Source organism: Pipistrellus kuhlii, unplaced genomic scaffold, assembly GCF_014108245.1.
Source record: "Pipistrellus kuhlii isolate mPipKuh1 unplaced genomic scaffold, mPipKuh1.p scaffold_m20_p_81, whole genome shotgun sequence".
Classification (NCBI taxonomy): Eukaryota; Metazoa; Chordata; class Mammalia; order Chiroptera; family Vespertilionidae; genus Pipistrellus; species Pipistrellus kuhlii.
In genome coordinates, this window is record NW_023425586.1 from 74,197 (window position 1) to 92,558 (window position 18,362).

The 18,362-nt window shown below is 51.3% G+C and overlaps 1 protein-coding gene across 1 annotated transcript in view; it reads left to right on the top strand.

Annotated features, from left to right (window-relative positions):
- Window positions 1-17,705, top strand: part of MEI1 (meiotic double-stranded break formation protein 1) — a 51,457-nt gene extending 33,752 nt beyond the window's left edge. Inside the window, exons 21-31 of the mRNA XM_036425474.2 lie at window positions 3,218-3,383; window positions 4,510-4,614; window positions 5,844-5,954; window positions 6,256-6,416; window positions 8,543-8,624; window positions 8,824-8,999; window positions 14,214-14,295; window positions 14,746-14,852; window positions 15,802-15,933; window positions 16,140-16,252; window positions 17,256-17,705. Of these exons, the coding sequence (XP_036281367.1) occupies window positions 3,218-3,383; window positions 4,510-4,614; window positions 5,844-5,954; window positions 6,256-6,416; window positions 8,543-8,624; window positions 8,824-8,999; window positions 14,214-14,295; window positions 14,746-14,852; window positions 15,802-15,933; window positions 16,140-16,252; window positions 17,256-17,301 (1,281 nt within the window). The 3' untranslated portion in view covers window positions 17,302-17,705. The remainder of the gene's footprint in view (window positions 1-3,217; window positions 3,384-4,509; window positions 4,615-5,843; window positions 5,955-6,255; window positions 6,417-8,542; window positions 8,625-8,823; window positions 9,000-14,213; window positions 14,296-14,745; window positions 14,853-15,801; window positions 15,934-16,139; window positions 16,253-17,255) is intronic.
- The last annotated feature ends 657 nt before the right edge of the window (window positions 17,706-18,362 follow it).

The window sequence follows — 18,362 nt, forward strand, 5'->3', positions numbered from 1 at the left end:
ACTCAGTGTACATTCTTGATAACCTATAATTAAGTCACTACCTCCTTCCCAGATACTGGTCCTGCAGAGCCTGTTACTGTGTACAGTGCACTGCTCCAGAGGGAGGGTTATTAACTCTGACGCCAGGCCAGACCATCAGATATGGCTTGGAGACCCCAACACCTGGGGGCCTTCTTGCAAGGCCCACGAAAAGGACCGGAAGCATAATCCATGTTTGTGGGAGGGAGATAGAAGGGAGGGCCCCATGCGTGTTCCGTCACTCAGATTTGAAAAGCTGTTCCCAGAGTCCGCCGGTGGATTAAACAGGGTCCCTCCTCTTCTTTGAAGCTTCGCTTGGTTTTCCTTTGGTCTTCAACAACAGAATGTGAATCTCTGAGGAGCTTATTGAATTGCCCAAGGTCCTATCGCTAATGAAGGTCATGACCATGATTGGAACCTAAAGTTAGCTTTGCACTAACTCAGATCCTAGAAACACCAGTGGTAAAACAACAACAAAACAGTGAGGAACAACTTTGTTGTCTGTTTTATATATATAATTCCTACCATTTCCCCCCAATCTCTAGCCGCAGGAGGGAGAAGAGTCTAAAAATATGTGTTGGTACCAATTTCTGTTTTCGATAAGGGTAATTAACAACTGAAAACAAAGCTGTTAATTGCCACTCTTATCAATGGGTGGTCTTTCATGTAGGTGGTTTAGATGTGAAAAGACAGTGATGTCACAGAAGCTCTGTTTGTTCCCTGCTAGGCCATGGCAGCCTGGCTGGTCCAGTCCCAGAGAGTTCTTTGACAGCTCTGAGCAGGAGCAATTACAGAGCAGGCTGTGTTCTGCCCAGAGCCTTCCCACTGGCCCATGTGCGGGCGCACACATTCCCCTGGCATTCACCGTGGCCACCAAAGGCTGAGCAGCCCCCCTTTCTCTTGGGCCTTTAAAATGTACTCACTCAGGTTTCTGAGGGACCAGATCTGGCAATCAGGCAGACGCCTGCAGTTGCTGGAGGAGGACCGGGAAACTGGTTTGGCCTTGGGCCCTGTGCCCTTGGGAAAATCACACCCCTCTGGGCTTCAGCCTCATATCCTGGGAAGTACAAGGGTTGATGGAAATGCACTGAGATTCCCTTCGGCCTTCCCATCCTGTGATCCTGTCCTTCTGGAGAGGTTCTCACCCTGCCAGGTGACAAAGACGCAGGTGGTCTCACCCTGCCCTTCACCAGCTCCTGGTGACTGAGCCACTGCTTTCTTGCTAGGCAGACTACTTAGTTTGCCCCAGAAAAGTTGGGGTGACACCTACCTGGCAGAGTTACTATGAAGACAGATAAACAAACATTCAGCTGCCATTTAAATACAGCGCAGTACCTGACATTGTTAGGCCTTCACTGAGTAGCTGCTATTGGGATGACGGTTGTTTCTCTGGCAGCGGTGGTTTGTGAGGCCAAGGCCGGACACTGCCATCCAGTGATCAGCACACTTGGAGCTGTTTGTCTAGAGCCCTGTCGTCAGGTTTTGCGCGGCAGGAGCTGATCTTCCGGGACAGGGAGTCTGTGTGTGACCTTGGGCTCACAGCACGCAGCCCTCACTGACGCGAGTTAGCCTGTCCAAAGGAATTGGCTCGTTGGAGCTAGTGGGTACCAGGAGCTGTCAGTGGGAGAGCCTGTGGTGCAGCTTCTGACCGGCTGCGCCTTTAACATACACTTGTTAAAGTAACCTGAAAGCGAATAAACTGAAGAAACCGCCATGTCCTTTCCCACCTTCTGAACCCAAGCCATTTCAGCTTGGAGCAGACATAGCCGGACTGCCATGACTAGCCAGACATAGCCAGAGAAAAGGCCCGACCTGGTCCTCGGAGTCTGCCCTCACCCATCAAGGGGCACCTTTCTCCCGTCTCCTCTTTTCCCTAAGGCACACTCAGGCCTGCTGTCCCGAAATAACCTTTCCTTGACCCGGATGCTTCCATTTGCATGAGAGAGGCGTCCTAGAAAGTAGAAAGAGCTTTGGGCTTGGAGTTAGGTAACTACGCCTTCAAATCTTCACTGAGCCACGTACTGGTTTATGTGACCTTTGACATATCATTGGCCATGTAGGAAATGTCCAAACCGGTAGATAATTTTTCTGAGTTTATTGAGCCAAACGGATGACAATTAGCAGAATCTCCATGTGCTGAGAAAGTGCTCCGGGGAACGGTGATGGTGATGTCCGATCAGATGTGCTGATCACTGGGAGGCGCAGTGTCTGGCCTTAGCTCCTCACAAACCCCCACAGCTGCCAGAGAAACAGCTCTCATCTCTATAGCAACCACTCGCTTAGGGCCTAATAGTCCTGCAGCTCACCTTACACATTAGAGTAGGGGTGTCGAACTCAATCAGAGAAGGGGCCAAAATCTAAAATCCAGCCTAAATCGCGGGCCGAATGGTTTACTGAACAGTCATAAACTGTCATTGTGATGGAAACGCAGCGGAGTGCAGTGATGACAGCGCGGTTCGAGCCACATTGCAAGGCCTGGTGGGACGGATTTGGCCCTCGGGCCTTGTGTTTGACACATGTGCATTAGAGTCAAAGAAGCCATAGGAGGGTTACATGAAATCCACTGGTGGTGGAGTAGAGGGGAGGGAGAAAACAAATGGGGTGGGGGTGGAGTGAAGGGGGCATCTCTGGGATTGGATAAAAAGTGAAACGGAAAGAGAAATACTTCTTTTCCATGGTTGGGTATGAGATAGTTACAGCACATAGAGATGGCATGTGTGCCTGAGGGGTCTGGAGAAGGAGATTACTCTGACATTGCCAAGGTGTGCCATTTTAGTTGTAAAAAGACAATAGAGGGGGCTCACTTTTAAGGTAAAGAATGACCTTTGTCAAGGAAGCTGCAGGCTAGGATGTGACTGCCCGCCAGGACTCACGTTTAGTTAGGAATTTTTAAGTTCAGACCATCCTATGTGGTTAGTAGGGCCTTCCGTGCTGGCCTTCCCTGAGCGTGTCAGATTTTGTATGTGGCCCCTTTTTATCTACAGCATGCAATCTCTCTCAGCCTCTGAGTCCTCTGCTTAGAACGGACCTATAGGAGGTCAGGCTGGTACATAATGGGTGCTGACTCGGTGAGCACTTCCTTCCCCAGGTTCTGTGGGACCATCATCTCGAGCCCTTTCCCAGCCCCTCTCTTCTCGACTGTCTACCAGTCTCTAACCAGGATGCCCTTTGAGCTCTGACCTTCTTCTTTCCTGCTCAGGATCTCATCTCTTCCAGCCCTGCGGGTATAGCCCGCAAGGTACTGATTGTCCTGAGGACCTTTTTGAAAACGAATGAGGATGTCCACGTGGGTGGTCTCATCCGAGGTCACTTCCTGATGATCCTACAGCATCTGCTGGTGGAGTATGGGGAGGCCCCATTAGAAGGTCAGTCTGCAGAGCTGGGGGCATGTTTTGACCTGAAAGGTCAGTAAGACATGGGCCTCTCTGAAGAGGTAGGTCTGCTCCAGGAGAGAGAATCAGTTTTCTCTGTAAGTCAGGCGAGTGTGGCATCAAACTTAAACTTCACCTCCTCCCTCTCACTGGAGGGGGGGTGCTCAGCATATTTGGTTTAGGGTGTGTGTGTGTGTGTGTGTGTGTGTGTGTGTGGTTTTATGTTTAATGGCTGTGTGTTTAGCATGGGTGGGTATGTTTAAAGAATGTGTGCATGTCCCCACCCTGCACGGCTGTGCTGAGAGCTATTTGTCACAAGAATGGCAGCCTCCAGTTGGTGAGAAGGCTGGAGATGTAGTGGAGGTCAGGGAGGCAGTAGCAGCCAGCAGGAGCCGGGGAGGGGGAGGATCAGTGTGTATTAGAAGCTTCCAGGGAGATCCAGGATGGTTTCCAAATCTGGAATGGGACTCCCTGAAGCCAAGGAAGCTTGATGTTCGGTACAGTATGAAGATACTGCAAAGGCTGAGATTGGTTTGTCTTTTCCTATTTTTAGGAAGTTGAATTTTTAAATTAAATTTCCAAGCCATTTAGTGCTTGGAAATTGGAGGAGAGCTGTGGCACTTGCACCTGGCCCAGTCCTGATTTGGGGTGGGGGTGGGGGTGGGGTGGAAATAGATTTGAGGTGTCTGGAGGAGCTGAGTCCCTCCTTTGCAGGGAAGGGTGAGCCCCCTCTGACAACAGTGCTTAAGAGCCATGAGATTCTGTGGAAACAGGTAGTGGGAACACTGTGGGCATTGGGTTCAGATTCGGGTTCAAGTCCTGGCCCTGCCATTTATTAGCTGTGGGACCCTGAAGAAGTCACTCAGCCTCTCGAGGCCTCAATTTTCTTTACTGCAAAATAGGAATAGAAATCTCTGTTCCACAGGGTTTTAATGAAATAGTGGGTTTCTGGCACATGGTTGGCCCTCAGGATGTCAGTTTCCCCTGTGCCCAAAGAAGGAGGAAGAAGGAGGAAGTAGGAATAAATCCCAACAAACCTTTCACAGCCCCACGGGAATCTGTCTGACCTGGAGGTGACCGGAGCATCAGACCCCTGACCAGCCCTTCTCGTTCTTCGCAGCCCTGGGGAACCTGCCGCTGCTGCTGAGCCTCCTCTCGGTCCTGCAGCTGAGGAACGAGTCAGAGCAGGAACTGGACAGCATGGCCCTGAAGCTCCTTCACCAAGGTGCCAGCCTGAGGGCCCGGCTGGGTGTGCCAGCTCCTTCTTCCCTCCTTGCATCCCTGCGGGGTTCTGGCTAAGGGACCTTTCAATCTTTTTTTAAAAAAAATATTTTTATTGATTTTTTACAGAGAGGAAGAGAGAGAGAGAGAGTTAGAAACATCGATGAGAGAGAATCATCAATCAGCTGCCTCTTGCACGCCCCCTACTGGGGATGTGCCCGCAACCAAGGTACATGCCCTTGACCGGAATACCGACACTCTACCACTGAGCCAAACCGGTTTCGGCAGGACCTTTCAATCTTTTTCTGTTTGTTCCCTGTATTTGGGAGACACTGCCCAAAATGGATTATATAAAATTATGCAGTGGAGTTGGGAAGGCCTGGGCTTGTTCTTAGGTTAATCACTAGCTACATGACCTTGGACAGTCACCTCGCCTCTGTGAGCCTTATGTTCCTCACAGGTAAAATGATAATACTCCCTGATTTAGGGTTAAGATAAGGACTAACTGTAGGTGTATAATCCACACAGTGGCACACAGCAGGTTTTATATTGGGGTCATGGGGGCAAGAGAGCAAGGAGTGGCAATTCCCCGGAGGAAAGGGATTGCTTTACAGCGGTAACTGCTCTAATGAGGCCTGGGGGAGCACTGAGAGGCATCTCATCTGGCCTTGACAGGTTAAGGAAGGCTTCATGGGGGAGGTGAACTGTGAGCTGAATCTTGATTGCTAACTAGGAGTTAAGGAGTTGGTCAGATGGGGGTGATGTGAGAGAGAGAAGACGGCCAGGTCAGGGCATTGCACACGATGGTTAAGAGCTCCCCTGGGAAGGTGGTCAGTGCCCATTGCTGGGAGAATTCAGAGGCTGCATCTCCTTCCTGCTGAGAGTAGAGGTTGGCCTGGATGACCTCTGCACACCCTCCCACCTGGAGTCTGTGCTGGCATGAGCTCCATAGGATGCCCCTGGACCCCCTAAACCAGTGCAGTCTGCTCGAAGGCGCAGCTGGGGGCTGCTTTCTGGGTGTTTGTTCAGATGGAAGGTGTGCTGATGCCTTCGGGCTTCCTTCATTGGCTGTAATACCGACTGATACCGAGGCTACTCAGCTTGGGTGTGGTCCCCAAGACTGAAATGGTCAGTGGGGGGCCACTGTCTGGGGCAAGGGTGAGGGCCAATGTGCATAAAGCCAGTGTGCTGCGCGATGGGTGCCTGGGGACTGAGGACTCGCATCTTTTGCAGTGAGCAAGCTGTGTGGCAAGTGCAGCCCCACAGACATGGACATCCTGCAGCCTTCCTTCAACTTCCTGTATTGGAGCCTTCATCAGACCACCCCGGGCAGTCAGAAAAGAGGTGCTGGGGCCCAGGCTGTGACAGTGAAGAGGAGGGGTGCTGGGCAGTGTCGGTGGCTCTTGTTGCCCTCGGTTTTTCCATCTTAAAAAATAAATGGGGATGTGGCTGGACCAGATGGTCCTAGGTCCTTTCTGCTTCTGATAACCTGTGGTTCTGGAATGAAGCTGGGGCCCTTAGGAGCTCCAACTGCTCCCTGGGTCCATTCACTGTGTGGTGAAGCCCCCTTTGGGTGCTGCCTATGCATCCTGAGCTGGGCTCGTGTAACTAACCCGTGTGGCCCTGCCTTGTGGACCCTCTGCAGCCGCCGCGGTGCTCCTGAGCAGCTCAGCTTTGATCAGGCTCCTGGAGAAGACGCTGGCGCTCACCTGGGCCGGGGAGGGCTCGCCCAGGCCCACGCTGCTCTGCTCGGCCTGGCTGCTCGCTGCCTCCTGCTCTGCCCAGCAGCACGATGGCAGTCTCCAGGTTAGTCTCTAACCCCGGGGGCTTTGGTGGCCTGCAGCCACCTGCTGGGTGGCATAAAGGTCCTGAGGTCTGGTCCCAGATCTGCGGCTTATCAGCTGTGTAACCTCGGCAAGATATTGAACTTTCTGAGCTTCCGTTTTCTTGCCTACAAAATGGGGGGAAATACATCCACAAAGTTGTTGTCAGGAGGTTTATACTAATCCATTTAGCACACCTGGCTCACCTACATGCCAGGCTGCATTCTAGACACAGAGGAATAATTAATGAATAAAGCACGCCCCTCCCCTTACCTTGGGGAACATGTATTGGTAGGTAAAGAGAACAGTATGGGCAAAGGCAGGCAGCTGCACAAATGTCGGACAGGGTGTGCATACATGGAGAGTGGAGAGGTGTTCTGTAGCCAGAACATACGGAGTGGACTCTCAGGCTAGGTGGGAAGGCAGAAGCCCACCTGTGACCTTACGTGCTGGGTGGCAAGCTGTCACTGTGGGTGTCTGGGAAGGTGATGCAGGGAACCAGGGAGCAGTGGGCATGCCCACAGAGCCCCTACTCTCCACTCACCCTCCGCCTGCAGGACTTGTCAGCCAGGGCCTCGCAGAGCTCTTCTGGGGGCTGCTGTCTCCTCAAGGCTGGTGCTGGCTTCAACTCACACCTAGCCAATTACCTGCAGACAGAAACCATCTGCTAGTCTTCGAGGTATCCTCACACTGTGCCCAGCCCGGTGCCAATCTAGGGGCAGGCACACACTCAGTAGTGTAGAAGTGAAATCACTTTTAAAGTTTGGCCTATAGGGCGGCAGCAGTCTGTGGTGGATCTATGCTACAGCTTTGCTGTGTGAAGCTGTTGGACCTCCCGTATGCCTGCAGTCATCTGCTGGCTGGAAGCCTGTCCTTGGCTCTGCTCCTCAGCTCACCCCTAGCCAGTTACCTAATACCCTCGCTCTGATCCTCCCCACTGCCCGAGAGCCCAGGCCTGAGTGTTCATCCTCACCGCTAACGTGGCCTGTTCATCATCTCCGCGCCCCCAGCCTCTCCCTCCTCCACATCTGTCCCCACAGCCAATCTGTCCACACGTCCCCTCTGCCTACACCCCTGTGGCTTTTGGTTCTGCACCTGGCTGCTGAGACCCTTCTTACATCGCCCCTCTGCTGCCTTACTTTCTGCCTTCCTCCTGCCCTGGTCTCCTACCACGTGTTTTTTCCTGTTCTTAGTCAACTGTGCTCTTTCACATCTCCAGACCTTTGTTTGTTTTTGATTGTTTTTTGAGAGAGAGATTTTGATTGTTTTTTAATAGCCTTAATTTTAAAGACAGTTTTAGATTTGCAGAAAAATTGAGCAGACAGCACAAAGAGTGCCCATATAACCTTTACAAACTTTCCTCTATTAACATCTGACGTTAGTATGGAATCTGCATACCTGTATACACACCTTCTGCCTAGGACCTGCCGACTCCACCAGCCAACAAGCATTTCTGAGGAACTGCTCTGTGTCAGAGCGTGGTAGATCTGAGCACAGAAATAGTTCCTGCCTTCAGGCGGCTCGTGTTCTGGATGAGGAATGCAGAGCAGGCTCACGGCTTTGAACCTGCCACCCTCCCAACCCCTGCTTGGTCATTGCTTCGATGTTAAGGAGCACATTCACCAGTGCTGCCCCTCATCTGCTCACAGTAGCTCTGGAGGAAGTGAAAGTAGGAGGCATTGTCCCCATTTCATTGATGAAGGAAGACAGGCAGGCAAGTAAGGGCAGTGACTTGCCCACATCCACACAGCTGGCTAGTGACAGAGCCAGGATTTTGATTTCGGCCTTCTGACTCCAGATCTAAGTTAGTTAGATGGTGGACTGAGGTGGAGACTGAACCACAGATGAGGCCAGGGGAGGTGCCTGGTGGAGGAGGTCCTTGAGGATGGGGGAGATTTGGGAGAAATGGCATTCTCCAGGGAAGGTTTGATTTCCTTCCTCGCGTTCCTGAATCCAGGGCTGGCGAGGCTCACGGGATTCTGTGTGGCCTCCCCTGTCCTGCTGGATGCAGCTGGTATGTGTGCGTGGGTAGAACTGATATTGGGGTAGGTTTTTTTTAGTCCAAGCTCCAGAATGTGGGAGCTATCCCTTTCCCCCCTGCCCTGCCAGGTTCACCAGACGCTGTCCGTGGAACTGGACCAAGTGCTGAAGGCCCTCAGCTTCCCGAAGAAAAAGGCCGCACTGCTCTCAGGTGTGGGCCCAGGGCCTGTGGCCGGAACAGAAAAGCTCTTCCCCTGATTCTGAGATGGAGCACCCTCCCCTGGCCAGCTTCCGGCCACCCATTATCCTCTCCATTGTTTCCCTCTTCGAACAGAGCTGGGTGGCGGACAGAGCTGGGTGGCGGTGGGGCAGAAGGCGGGGACTGGGTGTAAGGGGTCTCTTGCTTTTAGCTGCCATCTTGCGCTTCCTGCGGACAGCCCTGCAGCAAAGCTTCTCCTCTGCCCTGGTGACCCTGGTGCCCTCAGGAGCCCGGCCACCGCAAGCCCCTGAGGACACTGTCCTGGCTCCCCTGGGAACATCACAAGTGCTGTCCCTGGTCATTGGCCTGCAGAACCTCTTGGTGCAGGTAAGGCCCTTGCTGAGTGAGCCCCGCACTGGGGCCTGTTCACCAGGACAGCAGCAAGAAGGAGTGGCTGCCTCTCAGCTGGGATTGGTTTGGAACTTTTAAAGTTACAGTGAGCTGGTCACGTAAAGTTTCGTTATGAAACTGTGTCAGTTTAGAAATGAAACTCAGAACGGCTCATAACTGAGAAGTTCAGGGTCAGTACTGGCTTCAGGCACAGCTGGGTCCCAGAGGCTCAGACAATGTCATTAGACAGTGGCATCAGAACAATGTCAGTCACTTGGCTTTATTGTCATGGGATGCCAGGGTGACCCGCAGCTGCTCCTGGCTGATAGCCTTCCAGCAAAAAGGAGGTTTTTCTCTCTCCCTAGAATTGAGCTCATTAGCCTGGCTTGGGTGAAGTGCCAATCACTCTGGCTGAGGCCTGGGATGCTCTGATAGGCCTGACTTGGGTCAGTGCTCATAACCCACGTGGACTGAACATGAGACAGGCATGGTTGCAAAAAACACACAAAAAACACACTGTACCGAGAAGAAGGAAAAATAGAACCTGGACGAGCAAAAACAGTACATGTCCACCTGGAGTGGGAGCTCCTTGCTGAAACTGCCACCTCTTTTTGTCTGCAGTTACCCGGTTAATAATGCTTTATATTAGGGTGTGTTTTTTCTGTTCAAAAATAACTAGACCCTAACTGATATAATTCTTGCTCATTCTGCAATAAATCTCTTATCTCAATGCTCTTATCTTCCTTCTCATTGAGCTTTTTATAGGTAAACCCAGTGGTTAGCGAACTCATTAGTCCACAGAGCCAAATATCAAAAGTACAATTGAAATTTCTTTTGAGAGCCAAATTTTTAAACTTAAACTTCTTCTAATGCCACTTCTTCAAAATAGACTCGCCCAGGCCGTTGTATTTTGTGGAAGAGCCATGCTCAAGGGGCCAAAGAGCTACATGTGGCTCAAGAGCCGCAGTTTGCCGATCACTGGTCTAGTCATTCCTTTTCAATGCGGAGGAGTTAGTCACGGGCAGAGGAAATGTGAGAATTCTCTGAAGTAAGAGCAAGCGGTTTGTATTTCTTGAGGAGGGTAGGATTGCAGGGTTTTTGACCGGCTGAGTGGAATGTCCTGAGTGAGGGGAGATAGGTGCTTCCAAAGGTTGCTTCCTCCACCCGCTGCCCGGGTGCTCAGACACACGTGTAAGTATGACTAAACAGGCGTTGTCTAGTGTCAGTTTGAAGGGGTACAGAGGCTTAGCCTGCTCAGAGCAGCCACGTGTCCTGATCTGGCCCTGCACCTGGAGGTTCAGAATGAGGCTCTCCGGACTGGTGGGTTTTGCTTTCTATATGTTTCTAACCAGGGCCAGAAGCTCTTTCAGGCTTACTCCTCGATTCCTGCGCAGATGCTACATCCCTGGGGAGTCTTGGGGGAGGGCAAGAGGGGCCTGAGACATATCCTTTGTGCTCAGACTTTGCTCTCTGATTGAGGTGGGAGTAGAATGTGTTATCAGATTGGAAATCAGGGAACTAGTTGGTTTGAGGCTTTTTTTTTTTTAATTTAAAAATATATTTTATTGATTTTTTACAGAGAGGAAGGGAGAGAGATAGAGAGCTAGAAACATCTTGCACACTCCCTACTGGGGATGTGCCCGCAACCAAGGTACATGCCCTTGACCGGAATCGAACCTGGGACCTTTCAGTCCCCAAGGCGACGCTCTATACTAGGGGTGTCTAACTCAATCAGAGAAGGGGCCAAAATCTAAAATCCAGCCTAAATCGCAGGCTGAATGGTTTACTGAACAGTCATAAACTGTCATTGTGATGGAAATGCAGCGGAGTGCAGTGATGACAGCGCGGTGAGGGCCACATTGCAAGGCCTGGCAGGACGGATTTGGCCCGAGGGCCTTGTGTTTGACACATGTGCTCTATACATTGAGCCAAACCGGTTTCGGCTGGTTTGAGGCTTTGAGTGCAAGGGTCAGTCCTACAAGAAGAGATGTTGATGTCAAGTTAAGGGTCTAGGAGAGTAGGAGGTGGGAGGTTGGGGAGGTAACCTCTCCTGAGTGCCTGTTCTGTGAAAGCACTTGGCCTGTTATTCATTCATGACAACTCTGTAAGGAATAAATTACCTTCTCAGTTTTATAGACAAAGAAACAGCGTGCCAGAGATACTAAGTAACTGCCTAAGGTCACACGTTTTAGGTCAGGATTCAAACCTGTCTTTCGGCTACAAGACCCGTGTTCTCTCAGTGTCCCGAGACGTGTGTCGTGTGCACAGGAGCCATTGTTGCCTGAATATTGATCCCTGGTTTTCTTAATACCCAGTGGCCCTACCTCTTCGCCCACCGCCCAGGGGGCCTGGCTGGTTGAATGGGCTGATAGGACACACGGTCTGAGAGTGGCACTGTGCCCACCACTCCTCACCAGGTGGGGAAGATGGGGCATGCTGGCCCACGGCTGTGTGGTCTTGCGTACCTGGCAAGAGGCTGGCAGTGCCTACTGGTTAAGAGTTAATTTTAGACTAGAGAAGGAGAAGGGGCACAAAGCTCTTAACCTAAAAGGAAAAGACCTTTCACAGTGAAAGCCAACAAGCATCTATTTGAGATTAAAAAAAGAATAGCTTTTTGGGAAGCACCGATTCAGGCAGAAATCCAAACAGGGTTCTGATTAGGAGGCAAAGGGTGTTTATGAGAAAGGGAAGGGGCAATCACACCCACAGAGGGAAGGCATTTCTATTGGTGCAATAAGCTAACATAATTCTAGAGAGTGTTTTAAATTTTCAGTCTGTAGCCATCCGTCTGCTCCCTCCACCCAGGGCCTGGGCGCTCAGACATAGTATCTGCTTGCTTGTCACCTTTACAAACAGCTTTTTGCTTTGTGCCCAGTCAAAAGGTTATCCTGCCCTGTTGTAACATTCCAAAAGTTCAAAGCGTAAAGCCTGCAAGGCAGTTCCTCTGGGATGGCAGCTTCCACTGCATTTTAAAGTGGCTCCATTTATTTTACTGTTATTATTATTATTCTTTTTACAAGGCCTAGGGTTTGTTTCCGGACTGGCCACCTACTCTCCAAGTATCCTCAGGTCACGTGTTTTCTCGGGGGGGGGGGGGGCGCCTCATTTCCTGGGCTGTAAAATGAGCTGTAAAATGAGGTGAGTGGGTTCAACCACTTCCACCTGAGTGCCTTGGAGGCGTTAGGGCAGCAGTTCTCAGCCTTTCTAATGCTTCGGCCCTTTAATCCAGTTCCTCACGTTGTGGTGACCCCCAACCATAACATTATTTTCGTTGCTACTTCATAACTGTAATTTTGCTATTGTTACCCTGTTTCCCCAAAAATAAGACAGTGTCTTAATTTTCTCTCTCAAAGTTGCACTAGGTCTTATTTTCAGGGGATGTCTTATCTTTCCATGCGCTAGGTCTTATTTTCTGAGGATGTCTATTTTCAGGGAAACACGGTATGAATCATAATGTAAATATATGTGTTTTCCGATGGTCTTAGGCGGCCCTGCTAGCAGTTCTCAACCTGTGGGTCAAGACTGTAGAGCCTAAGACCATTGGAAAACACAGATATTCACATTACAACTCATAACAGTAGCAAAATTACAATTATGAAGTAGCAGCGAAAATAATGTTATGGTTGGGGGTCACCACAATATGAGGAGCTGTATTGAAGGGCCGCAGCATTAGGAAGGTTGAGAACCACTGTTAGGGGTTCTGTGAAAGAGACGCAGGACTTGTTAAAGTGGGGGCATGTTCCCCCTTATGCATTTCACTAAGATATTCACCATTTATTGAGTATTTACTCTGTGCCAAGCACTGGTTAAACACTGTCCATTTCTCATCTAATCTCTCAGACACATAGGCAATCTTTTTATTCCTACTCAGCAAGGCTGAGTCACCTTGGCCAGGACCACACAGATGGTGACTAAGCAAGGATTCAGATCTGGGTCTGCTCCATACCTTCATCATCAGGTTGCTGCCTTCCAAAGAACAGCATGAGGAGAGCATAGGATTTTTTTTTTTTTTTTTGCTAGTTTTAGTTTTTACATTAAAAAAAATCTGTTTTATTGAGCTATAACTTACATGCAATAAAACCCATTAGTTTTTAAGTGTAGAATTAAGTGGATGCTAATTCTCATGCTATGAAACATTTCCATCACCCCAAAAAGTTTCCTTTTGCCTTTTTTTTTTTTTTTTTTTTTACATTTTTATTGATTTCAGAGAGGAGGGGAGAGGGAGATAGAAACATCAATGATGAGAGAGAATCATTGATGGGCTGCCTCCTGCAGGCTTCCTTCTGGGGATCGAGCCCACAACCCAAGCATGTGCCCTTGACTGCAACTGAACCTGGGACCTTTCAGTCCGCAGGCTCACGCTCTATCCACTGAGCCAAACCGGCTAGGACTCCATTTGCCCTTTTGAAGTCAGCTCCCTTCCCCCATCCCTGAACCTCACAAATACCAATCTGCTTTCTGCCACTATAGTGGCACTATATATCTATTACCATTTTTAGATATATATATATTTTTAATCCTCACCTGAAGCTATTTTTACATTGATTTTTAGAGAGAGTAGAAGAGAGAGGGAAGGACAGAAATATTGATGTGAGAGAAACACATTGATTGGTTGTCTTCTATAATACATGCACCCTGACCAGGGCCCAGGCCAGGGAGGAGCCTGCAACCCAACTGAAGCCCCGTGCCCTTGACCCACAATCGAACCTGGGACTCTTTGGTCCACAGATTGACTATCCACTGAGCCAAACCAACTAGGGCCCATTTCTAGAATTTCATATGAATGAAATCATATAGTATGTAGTCTTGTGTCCAGCTTCTTTCACTTAAGTAACACTTGAGATTCATCCATATTGTTTTATCATCACTTCATTTTTTATGGATGAGCAGTAGCCCATTATATGGCTATGTCACAGTTTGTTTAACCATTGATCTATTGATAGGTATTTGGGATGTCCATATTTTTTGCTGTTATGAATTAAGTTGCTCATAATACTGAAGACAAGTCTTGCTGTGGATATATGTTTTCATTTCTCTTGAGTAAACACCTAGGAGTGGGATTTCTAGGTCACATGATGTATTAGTTTTCTATTACATCTGAAGTTATGAAATTCGAATTGTTCTGAAAACCAATTTTTTTCCTTGGTTGGCACCAAAACCCATGGGTAACAAAACCTGACATACACATTTGTGTTTTCTGATTTCTTGCAGAAGGACCCTCTGTTGTCCCACGCCTGCGTCGGCTGCCTGGAGTCCTTGCTTGACTACCTGCATGCCAGGAGCCCAGACATGGGTAGAAGCCCTCCCCTTCTCTGATGTTCCGGAGGGAGATGGGAGGAGGCCAGCCCTGCCACTTCCTGCTCCAAACTGCGTCCCCTGTTCCGTGAATCACACTCGTTTTGTGTAATTCTCTTACCAACACTGCATGGCACCGTTATGCCCAGTTTATAGATGAGGACACTGAGGTTCAGGAGGTCAGGCCACATACCCAGCCACGATCACAAAGCTCTTAACTGGCAGAGCTCTCCTGGTGCTTCCCTCCCACATGGTGGGAGATATAGTCTCCGGAGCCAGGCAGCACAGAAGCCCAGGAGGAAAGAAACTCCCCGGGGTCAGCCTGGCCACACCCTGCCTCTAGCTGAGTAGCCCTTTCTGAGCCAATAGGAGGGAGTCCTCCTTAGTCATGTCCCCCGGCCTTTGGAAAAGCAGCGCTGACACTCCGGGTGACTGGTGTTTCCCACAGCACAGCATGTGGCCTCCCAGCCCTGGAACCGGTTTTTACTGTTCACCCTCCTGGATGCTGGAGAGAATTCCTTCCTCAGACCTGAGATCTTGAGGCTCCTGACTCTGGTAAGTGCAGGAAGGATGGTCTTTGGTCTGAACAATGTCGTGAGCTGAGTGGTCCCGAGGAGGCCAGGGACACCTTACCTTAGGTAACCCTGATCCTCAAAGAAGGTAGAGGGGGCTGGCAGGCCTTCATCCTACAAGAGGCCCGCCCAGAGAATTCCTATCGACGTCCGCATCTCCTCACCCCGGGAGAGCCAGAGCATCCTTCTCCATTCACTCACTCAAACATTGATCAGAGCCCGCCACACGCCAGGTCCTCTGATAGGTGCCAAGGATGCCGGTGAGCCACACGCTCTGCCTTTAAGGACCTCTCAGTGTAGGGAGACAGACAAGTTCAAGTGTGATGTTATTGGTGGTAGAGCAGAAGATAGGCTACGTGCCTGATGGGCAGTAAGTGTCCACTGGATAAACAGCAGTGACCTGTGAGTGAGTGAAGTGGGTCATGAGGAATCAGTGCGAGGCCTGGGAAGAGAGTAAGTGACTAAAGAAGAGAGCAAGAACGCTGCCAGAGCTGGGAGGGGGAGGTGAATAAAAGAACAACGAAAGAACATTCATTCGTGAATGTTTTAGCTGAGGCTTGAAGGATTAGTGAGTGAGGAGGAGGAGATGTAATCCAGGTAGTGAAGCGGGAGCAGCAGGACATGAACCCACGGTGGTGTGTCTGGGTTACCACACACACAGTCCCTCTTGGCCAGGAGTGGGAGGTGCAAGGCAGAGGGGTGGGGGTGGTGAAGGGTTCCGCAGGGCCAACTTGGAGGTGTCACAGTCTGCCTCACTGACCCCTCTCCCATGACATAACCCCACCCGTGCTCACCAACTCTGAGCTCCTTGACGGGTGCTGGGGCACAGAGCTGTGTTCTCAGCCAGTGCTGAGCACAGCGGGAGTACAGGGGGGCACCTGGATGGAGGCGATGCGGCATCACGCCTGTGTGGGGCTTCTCTCCGGGGCCAGTTTGTGCGGTTCCGGGGCAGCAGCGTCTTCTCTCTGGAAGAGGTGGGTCTGGTTCTGCAAGGCGCAGCTTCGGCCGACCTCTCCGCCCTCTCCACCACCACGCTCCAGGCTCTGTGTGGCTTCCTCCTGCAGGTGTGTGGGAAGGGGTGCATGTAGCCGCCATGATGCTACACTCCATACCATCTTCTCGGTGGAGGGTGGGAGTGCTTGGTGGAGGGCGGGAGGAGCCAGTGGGGAGCTGGAGCCCAGGGTGGGGGGCCAGGGAGGTAGAGGATAGAGAGGCCTGTGTGGCATAGGCTCTGAAAAGGGCTGTTTCCCTCGCCCTTTCCTTCCCTTAGGTTCAGAGCACGGGCCTCCTGACGGATCATGACATGGCCCAGACCCTGCAGGCCTCCTTGGAGGGCCTTTCCCCCAGGGCCTCCTCGGCCCAGCCTCCCCGGCAAGACATGCTGTATCCTTTCTTGTCTCCGGAAGCTTTGGCCAGTGCAAGGTCACTTAGGCTGTGGGATGATGTGGCATCCTGCTGCAGGACAGAGGTGCACTGCCTTACAGCCCTAAAGCAGGCAGCGGGCAGTGAAAATAATGAATAGTGAGAGCAGCGACAATGACTTGTTCTGTGTACGAAGCTAGGGCAGTCCCATTACAGGCACTGTACTAATCCTCACAGCATCTAGGAGTGTTACTGTTGTTAACTTAGACCAGAGAGGTTAAGTGACTTGCCCAGGTTCACGTCCAGGTTTGATCCCAGGTTTGCCTGTTTCCAAAGCCACATCGCCAAACTCAGGGAGGAGCTAGTCCTTCCTCAAGGGTTTTGGAGAAAATCACCAGCCCAGTTGGCACAGGTGCTTCCCTCGGCCCCACCTGGATGGCCGCATGTCTCTGAGAAAGCCTGGGGCTGCGGGCAGTGGGCACAGCCCTCTGGGGGCTGCGGTGGTGCTCCAGAGACACTTTGATCAGGAGGTTGTGTATGTGTATGGAGGTGCTTCCTCCAGCTCTTACTCACTCCCTTTATTCTTTTTAAAAATATATTTATTGATTTTTTTACAGAGAGGAAGAGAGAGGGATAAAGAGAATCATCGACGAGAGAGAAACATTGACCAGCTGCCTCCTGCACCCCCCCCCACCCCCCGCACTGGGGATGTGCCAGCAACCAAGGTACACGCTTGAACGGAATCGAACCCGGGACCCCTCAGTCCACAGCTCTATCCACTAAGCCGATTTGGTCAGGACTTGGTCCCTTTCTGGCCCCCTCTTTCCTTTTTCCACAGAATAGTTCCCTGTGGTAGGCAACCACCTCACCCAGGTGTTCAGGCTCCAATTTTAGAATCTAGTCCCACTCTTCTTAGGAGAGGGAACCTCTGTTTGTCCCGCCATTTTACCCTTGGGGCTCTGGAAGTGTGTTCTCCCACGGTTGGCCCTACCTCTGCTGTTCTCCTCTCATGTGTCGCTGCCAGCTGCCTGGGAGGTGTGGCTGTCTCCCTGTCCCACATCAGAGACTGACCCTCAACCACTGCAGGCCCAGAATGGAGGACTGAGACCTGGAGCAGACCTGGGCACAGTGGTTTGGGGAATGGATGACAACTGCAGCCATTCACCTGGAGCCTGTTCCTCCACTGTTGAATCAGGAAATAAAATGATTCACTCACATGCCTGGTGAGCACTCCAAAAACATTTTACTCTCAACTTACCCTGGCCTCTTCCAGCTGGTTCCTCAGCCAGGATGGGTGGCCTCCTCGGGAGAAGGGAGTAGGATTGGTCCTCCTAACAAGTCCTACCCGCTTTAGGAGCACCAGTGCTAGCTGGCTGCCTCAGTTGTACTAGCCGGGCCATCCATCCTCAGGGCTGGAGAAGCAGAGGAAGGCCATAGTTCCCGGCTGTTATCCAAGTGCAGAGAGGCACTTTACCGCCGCCTCACCGCCCGCCAAGGCGGAGGGCAAGGAAGCGTAGCAGGTCAAATCCTTCTCAGCCTTCCTCGCCGAGCGGAGCTGTCACAGCTCGGCCCTCCCCTGGCTACAGTAGGTCCCTGTGTTCCTTTCTTTAACTTGGAGCTTGTACTTGAATACCCACATGTGTGGTTCTTTTAAATCTGCGCTCCGCAACTGCTTCTCCTGTTCCCAGTTCAATCCACTGGGCTTCTAGCTCCTTTCCCGCCCGCCCACCTGTGTGTGAGGACCCCGTGCCCCGAACTGGCCCGCTCATCCTTCCTTCTCGGGTACTGACCCGGCACAAAAGTGGTCTGAACTCCGTCCTAAGGAATCGACGGGGAAGTTCCCGATGAACTGGGTTTAGAACTTGGTGCACCAAAGGGGCGAGCAGGGGGTGTGCTAACTCCGCATAGCTGGTTACTTAACACACACACACACACACACACACACACACACACACGTGCTAGTCATGACCCACTACCGATCTTGCCAAAACCGATGACGAAACAACCCGGGGCGGGCGCCCGGCTGGTCAGGGCCCGAGTGCTGACGCGCCCTTTAAGTTGGGCGCCGACCTGACTTCCTTCAAGCTCCTCCGGACCCAGCACCACACGCCGGAGCCGACGCAGGTGGCAG